We start from the raw sequence: 8,222 nt of genomic DNA on the forward strand, positions 1-8,222 counted from the left end.
GAGGATTTTCCAAAGCGGCCACGTCTTGCGAACTTCTGAAATTTCTTCATGAGCAGTGCTAGTTCCTGGATCAGTACTTCAGGATCACCAAGGCTGCTAGTAGAGCCCTCTTCTTAAGACTCAGAGACTACCTTGGCCTTCAGAGCACGTGGTTTGCCATAGCTCGAACAATAGAGATCTCTCTTCTCAGCAAGCTGGAACTCATGAGTGTTTAGCCTTTCGAGGATATCAGCAGGATCAAGTGACTTGTAATCAGCACGCTCTTGAATCATCAGTGCCAGAGTGTCAAATGAAGAATCGAGCGATCTCAGCAATTTCTTCACCACCTCATGGTCGGTAATATCAGTGGAGCCAAGCGCTTGAAGCTCATTTGAGATATCAGTGAGACGATCGAAGGTTTGCTGAACATTTCCATTGTCGAGTCTTTTGAAGTGGTTGAAGAGATTGCGAAGAACATCGACACGTGAGTCACGTTGAGTTGAGACTCCTTCATTTACTTTGGAGAGCCTATCCCAGATAAGTTTAGCAGTTTCCAAAACACTCACTCTACCATATTGCCCTTTGCTCAGATGGCCACATATGATATTCTTCGCTTGAGAACCGACTTGCTTGAATCTTTTCACATCAGCAGCATTCAGGGAAGGTGTGACTGAGGGAACACCATTTTCCACAACATACCAGAGATCGTTATCAATTGCCTCGAGATGCATTCGCATCTTATTCTTCTAGAAGGGGTAGTCCGTTCCATCGAAGGTAGGACACCCAGCAGAGACCTTGATCATACCTGCGGTCGACATAACTGAAACTCCAGGCGGTTAAACCAAAATAACACAGAACAAGGGAGTTCCTTGCTCTGATACCAATTGAAAGTGCGTTATATCGACTAGAGGGGGGTGAATAGGCGATTTTTATGAATTCTTCACTGAAGAATTTGCTGGGGAGGAAATTCCTAAATGAAGAACTACTTGCAGCAGAATGAGTACTCAAAAGTAAACATAGCAGAACACACGCATAGTCAACATGATGAAATGAAGACAAGCACATAGTACAGAAAGCGTAAACACAGGATAACTCAAGATGAACACGGACAGACTGAAGAAATTGAACTGAGGAAATTGAGAAAGTCTTCAGTCAAAGTCTTCAAACAGATATGAACAAGCACGCAACAACAGAGATGAGGAAATTAAAGAGTTAAGGAAATAGAACCAGTAAGCTCGGTGAAGACAATGATTTGGTAGACCAGTTCCAACTGCTGTCTCAGTTGTACATCTGGTTGGAGCGGCTGAGTATTTAAACTCGAGGACACACAGTCCACACCATATTCTCCTTGAGCTAAGGTCACACAGACCTCGCCCAATCACTCATGGTAAGTATTCAGGTGACTTCCGGACCTTCACAAACTCGGTCACTCGGCGATCCATAATTCCTCTTCGATGCTCTACACCTTGACGCCTAACCGTCTGGAAGAAGCACAGTCTTCAAAGGAAACAAGCGTCGAATCCACGCAGGATCAATCTCTTTAGTGATGCTCAATCACTTGGGGTTTTGTAGGTTTGGGGTTTGGGTTTTCCTCACTTGATGATTTTCGCTCAAAGTCCTCGGAGGATGGGTTGCTCTCAATTGAAAAGTGTCAGTTTCTCTCGGAGCAGCCAACCAGATAGTGGTTGAAGGGGGCGGCTATTTATAGCCTAGGGAGCAGCCCGACATGATAAGACATAAATGCCCTTGTCTGATATGACCGTTAGGTGGATAGATATTTTGGGACAGCCGGCGCATAGCACAGCAACGGTCGGAATATTTGACTCTCAAATACCTCAGGGCTATCATGTTCCTCACTTTGTAGGCAATCCGCACTGGCGAATTCCTAACTCCTCAGTCAGAACAAATTCCTCAGAGACCAGAAGAACTTCGTCTCTGTCACTGAAGAATATGACTGAACTGTGCGAGATTTCCAATGGCTTCACTCGAAGGGATTGGTAGGTGTAGGATTTTGAGTTGAGCATCACATGGAAATTTTTCCTTAGTATTTCCTCGACCCCCTTTAATAGTACGGTGATTCCTATGACTCAAGAAAGATAAAATGAAACTATAAAAACAAAATTCTTCATGCTTAATGTTCCTCGAATGATTGCCAAGTCTTCAAGGTCACACCAATTTCTTCACTTTCAAAGTCTTCAGAAAGTCTTCAGAAATCCAAAGTCTTCAGTTGAAGAACTTCATTTTTTAGGGGTCGACTATCTCTATAAATATCAAACTCCTCATAGACTTATAGACCTGTGTACACTCACAAACGCATCAGTCCCTTAACCTATAAGTCTTCAATACACCAAAATCACTAAGGGGCACTAGATGCACTTACAGGTTCAGACAATTTTTAGAATTGATCATGTGCTTGCACTGAGAGGGGTAAGTGAAAGTTGTCAATCCAGTCCTCTTGGGCCACAAAGTGTTTGATAGAAGTTATCTCCTCCTTTTCAAACTCTCATTCAATTATGGTTGTCTTGTTGATTATGATTGTGTTGTTTCTTTTGTCGATATGGTGTTTGTGGACACTAGCTATATGGTGTTTGTGGTGGAGTGACATGTTCATTTGTTGTTGTGATGTCGTTAGATGTCGCAGTGTTGGTGCCCACCGGTGGTGTTCACATGAACCCCATACAGACGCCATGATTATCTGCTAAGAGATCCATATCCACTCAGGTAGTGAACTCACTCTTACAAATGGCCCCAGTAAGAACCCTTCAAAGTCTCGATCCTCTAGAGCCCATCATTCCTAGGAAGCTTAGTAATTAGCAGATATATAGTTATATAGTGTTTGTATAAAAAATGTATGTGTTTTTAGTCATAAAGTATGTGTTTTGTATTAAAAAGGTATTCTTTTGCCATTTTTAAATTCGCATCAACTTTGATTATGGTGGTATATACCGAAATCATACGGAAATAATTTGGTATATACCACCAAACCATATTTTAATTTCTTACCATATTTACCATTATCAATAATGCACAAACCGAACCATATAAACCGAATAAATAGAAAACACAGATTTACGAGGGCACCCACTCACACCGGGTAGAGAAAGAAAGCACTAAACGAGTTATGCACGGTGCTAATGATTAGCAACTCTCAAGAATAACTTTGTATACTGCAATGATTATGGACAGACAAATTTTTCAGGATTTGGTCAAGGTTTGTGAACATGGTTATGAGCAGTAAACGAGTCATGCACACAAATCCCTTATATTTTCTATTATTGCTAGTTATGTTCTCAGTAAAAAAAGTGATAGTTATGTTAGTATTTGGTTTCATTCCAAGTCAATAAGGCAAACCAAAAGAGATTAGATAAAACAAAGCAAGATATAGTGACTTCATACAATGGATGACAACTATCGTTATGTGGAAATTTGGTTTGACGTGTCTCAATATAGTAATTTCACCTCCCATGAATCTCAGTGACAGTAAAGCTGTTCCCAGAGTTCTGTATATCATTATCACCTATGATTTGCTCCATTGGTACGCTCTGTCGCGTAAAGTAGGCAGGGCGATTGGGGGTTGGAAGTGTGGAGCTTCCGTTCTCTAGGACGAACACTATTGATGATATGCATGGCCTGTCATCTGGGTTCTCCTGAACACACAAGAGAGCTACATGGACGCAAAGCAAAACTTCATCCAAAGAATGAGTATTCATGATAGACGAGTCCACCAATTCCTCTGTCTTCCCTTCCTTCCACATATTCCATGACTGAAACAAATGAAAAGTATATGAAAAACTGTTCAAAATCTCGATCCATTGCTAAATTTTAAAAGTCTAGTGTGTACTCACGTAGACTGTGAGACTAGGGAAGCCCATGATGTTACTATTCGAGCTTCTCTTTATACCGGTTACAACCTCAAGTACTAACACGCCAAAGCTGTAGACGTCAGACTTAGTAGAGAAAATGCCTTCCATTGCATACTCAGGAGCCATGTAGCCACTTCTTGACCATTGCAATCGCAAGAATTAGTGAACGAGGTATGAACTTATATGCAAGTTTACAAGATATATAAGCTTAAAGGGTTACTTACTATGTTCCCACGACACGTTGAGTGTTTGCATTTTGTTGGTCATCGCAGAAGATCCTTGCCATACCGAAATCTGCAATCTTGGGTTTCATTTCTCCATCTAACAAAACATTTCCGGCTTTGAGATCCCTATGAATTATAGTCAGTCTTGAATCTTGGTGGAGATACAGAAGTCCTCTCGCAACCCCTTTGATTATATTAAATCGCGTTGTCCAATCCAACAATGATCTTCTTGAATCATCTGTACATTAAGAAAATGTAAGCATATTTATTTTTAGGTGTTTTACGAAATCATGAGGCCTTACTATGTACCAAAAAGGGTAGCATCTAAGCTTTTGTTGGGTAGATACTCATAAATCAATAACTTCTCATCTCCTTCTCCACAACATCCAAGAAGTCGAACCAAGTTTCTATGTTGTAATTTGGCAATTAGAATTACTTCATTTCTGAATTCATTTGTTCCTTGTTGAGAATCACTACTTAGCCTCTTGACAGCAACTTCTTGGCCACCTAACATACCCTGAAGAATTTTTAATTAAAGGGTAACCTAGATTCAATGTCATACAAACAATTCAACTCTACTTATTTACAAACAGTAGGAATTTAATAAATGATCAAGTTACCTTATAGACCTTGCCAAATCCTCCATGTCCAATCATACATGTCTCCGAGAAATTGTTCGTTGCTAGAGCAATCTCCTCAAATCTTACAAAAGGAAAGTCATGATGATGGGCAGGGTGTCCTTCCCCATGTTCATAAGAGGTACTCAGACCATCCAATGTAGTCTTCTTGTTATTTCTCCATTTCCTAATCTTGCCTGCATGCACAATATTATAATTATTTCTCGTCTAGTGAGTACATCATCGACATTAAAATATATGGCTAGAACTATTTTTGTCCCTCTCCAGTAAGTTTAAAAACGGAGTAAAATATCCCACGATGTGTTACATGTCTATGTGGTGGAAGACGGTAGACCTGAAAAAATGGTGATGGCCTAACATACATTTCCAAGACAAGTAATTCCGAACGGAGGGAGTAGATGCTGTTACATTTTCTCAGGGCCAGCCTGAGGGGAGGGGGGAGGTTTGGCCGCCCCGGTCCCCTGATTATGAAGGGCCCCCCGATGGCTTTGTTCTTTGTTCCTGTACGTGTGTGATGTTTAGCCCATATAGTAGGTCAACCGATAGATTTTAGAGAAAAATAAAAAGGAACCATAACAGATTGATTAATTCTTGGCTTGCTGCACGCTGCAGACTTCTCACCTACTACTCCTCTCCCTCAATTTGGGAACGAATCAACCATGCCAAGGCACCCCGCCAGCGTATTCCAGTTTTCGGTTGCTGGGCGCGATTAGTGGAAGCAGCTAATGTGATTTTCGAGATTCCAATCAATCTTATCTTCAACGCAAATCCCCTCTTTCAATAGTTTTGTCAGATCGTTCATTTGTTTGCAGGAGTTCATCCTCGTATGTATGTCCTCCTCACACTCCGATTTCTTGTGTTGATTCGGATTAGAAAAGATGAACTCCAATTTATTTTCATGGCATGTAAGCAGCGGCAAAATCTTGCAATTTCTAATTTCAAGCCATCCAGGTACCTCGTTCTAGGCCTTTCTTAACATTTTTATTTAACTAGCAATGTTCTTAATTACTTGTATCGTATTTTTGTGTGTTAATTAGTAAGATTTGTTGTTCATTTAGAATTCATAGCTAGTATCTACTCCCTCCATCCCATAATATAACGTCTTATATTGTGGGACAGAGGAAGTATATGATAATAGGGCAAAAAAGGAAAACATGAATATGAATTGATTGAGTTCCTCAAAGCAGATATTGACATTTTCTTAAACATATACAAGTACTTCTACCGCTAGGAATTCCGAGGAATTAGCTTTAGTTACCGTTGAAGAACAACCTAGTAAAAAAATATTTGATGATATTTTAGTAGTCCGAAAGTGTTACTATTCACATAACAGGAAAAAAAGTGTTGATTGACAAGAGCTGCCAACTTTCACTATATATGTTTATGCTCTCGATTTTTTTGGATAGTCTAGCTGACAGAGCAACAAAAAATATAGTGTACTAAGTAGTATTGTATTTATTTGCACTTATATTAAAATAGGAAAAAAATTATGGCCTTAGGGCCCTTCTGCATTGTCTTGCCCCGGGACCCTGAAATCTCAGGACCATCCCTGCATTTTCCCCCTATTGTCCTCCTCCCAAATTCGGTGACTGGTTGAGTTTAAAAGATTTTATAGTCCAACGTTACAGTGAAGTAGTAGACGAACGTACATGCATGGTTCAAGGTAGTCAAATGGACTTTCTCATTAGAAAATACACGACATGTACCTTTAAATTTTAGCCATGCCAGGAAAATGGAGAGTGCCACAACACCAGTTCCTAAAACTGGTATTCTCCATGCAATGCTCCATGTTCTTTCACCTATCGAAAACATGCATACTATAAGAAAAGGGAAATGACCCATGAAATCATGAAGGTATGTTAGTGACGACAAAATCAGTAGAAAAGACGGAGATTTGATACCAACAAGCTCTCCATTGAAGCCTGCAAGGCGGAGATATAGTGTGTCGGAGTCGAGCCCTTCGCCTATCTTGGCGGTGTCAACCAAATCCCCCGACCACACCAAGCACCGTGAAACGTTTCCACCGGACCGTCGTCCGCTGCTCAGGTTGGCGTACGCGTATGCCACGCATGAACAATTGCGTCTGCACTCTGCCGCGCACTCCTCCGACGTGCTCATGTCCCTGCCCACCCGAGTGAACCCATCGGGTGACTTCATTCCCGGCAAGGCCAAAAAGCCGTCGTCCCTACAGTCCAGCAGATCCTTCCGCCGGCACCCTGCTGAGAACCTACCTTTGTCCCACTCCTCCGTGTTCGCCGGCTCGAAGCCGTGAAGGCATTTGCACGTCCGCGCTAAGTCGTCGCAGTAGCCATACGGGCCACAGTAGCCGTACCGCTTGCATTCCTGGGATGGCCACCTTGAGAGGACTAGCCACACCGACGACTTGTTGCTCCAGCTACGGAGTTGGTATTCGCCGGAATGTGTCACCACGTACCTGATGCGGGGCGCGTCAGCAGCAACGGTGTAGGTCATGCAGATCTCTTCGCCGTCGTCGACGACGGACAGGTAGACGACCACGGCTGCTCCATTGTTATCCTGTTGGTACTGCCGCTCGCTCACCACCAGGTACCCCGTCCACGGGCTGCTGCGGACTACTGGGCGATCCCCGTCCCACACGAATATCTGAAGGTGTGTGGCCGGGTCAGCACCGTAAGAGAAGCGCCCCGGAGAGGGGTCGCCGGGGCCCTTCCAGGACACCAGATGCTGCCCGCCACCCTGCGCGCCGTACTTGAACCGGAGCTTCATGCCGGGAAGGACCGTGTCGGTGTAGTGGTCGAAGCTCTGCCACAGCATGCTGCCGTTTGGCGACCGGACGACGAGGTTGCCCGTGTTATCGAGCACCGCCATCGAGGGAGATGATGAGCTCGACGTTGAAGCCACGGCGTCCGTCGTCCAAATGACACGGCCACCGCCATCAGAGAGGACGAGATTCGACGAGTTGGAGAGGGAGACCGTCGGTGGAGAGAAGGTGTTGTCGGTGACGGGTTTTTTTCGATTGGCAACCCACACAACGGTGAGCTCGGGGATGTCGTTGTACCATATGCCGAGGTACAGCTTGCCCGGAGTGGAGTTGGAAGGGGCGAAGAAGCCCAAGGCAAAGGCACCACCATCGGAGATGACGGTGGCGCCGGGGTAGAGCGGCTTGCCGGAGACAAGCCGGTCCTCCGACGCTAGAGACGGCAAGAACAGAAGAATCAGGGCCCCGGCGCAGCAGGTAAAAGCCAGCCAACCCGCCATGAGCTGCGAGTTCCGCTAAGGATCCAATGTACTACGTAATCGACGACCTCTACAGTCGTACTTACTTTGTCATTGATGGTAACGTGCTCTTAAATGCAAGTACATGGGATTGATTTTTAATTTATTGGACAAATCGGTGACCCGTTCCAACCTTCACGTAGATCAGTGCTCCGTTCAAACCTTCAGGCTGGTCGTAGCGGGGAGTAATTTAAACTAGTAACATAGTCTATATTATTACCTCTATAGTGCATAGTATTATAAATTACTCCCTCCGTCCGGGT

The 8,222-nt window shown here is 43.6% G+C and overlaps 1 protein-coding gene across 1 annotated transcript; it reads right to left on the reverse strand.

Moving 5' to 3' along the window:
• Positions 1-3,434: 3,434 nt before the first annotated feature.
• LOC123067149 (G-type lectin S-receptor-like serine/threonine-protein kinase At1g11300) lies at positions 3,435-7,941 on the reverse strand. Its single transcript, XM_044490070.1, has 7 exons — positions 6,575-7,941; positions 6,411-6,475; positions 4,687-4,880; positions 4,376-4,583; positions 4,067-4,304; positions 3,825-3,975; positions 3,435-3,743 (listed from the first exon to the last, which is right to left on the reverse strand). The coding sequence occupies exons 1-7, from the start codon at positions 7,939-7,941 to the stop codon at positions 3,435-3,437; spliced, it is 2,532 nt and encodes an 843-aa protein (XP_044346005.1).
• Between the last annotated feature and the right edge of the window lie 281 nt (positions 7,942-8,222).

Source organism: Triticum aestivum, chromosome 3B (genome assembly GCF_018294505.1).
Source record: "Triticum aestivum cultivar Chinese Spring chromosome 3B, IWGSC CS RefSeq v2.1, whole genome shotgun sequence".
NCBI classification, from domain to species: domain Eukaryota; kingdom Viridiplantae; phylum Streptophyta; class Magnoliopsida; order Poales; family Poaceae; genus Triticum; species Triticum aestivum.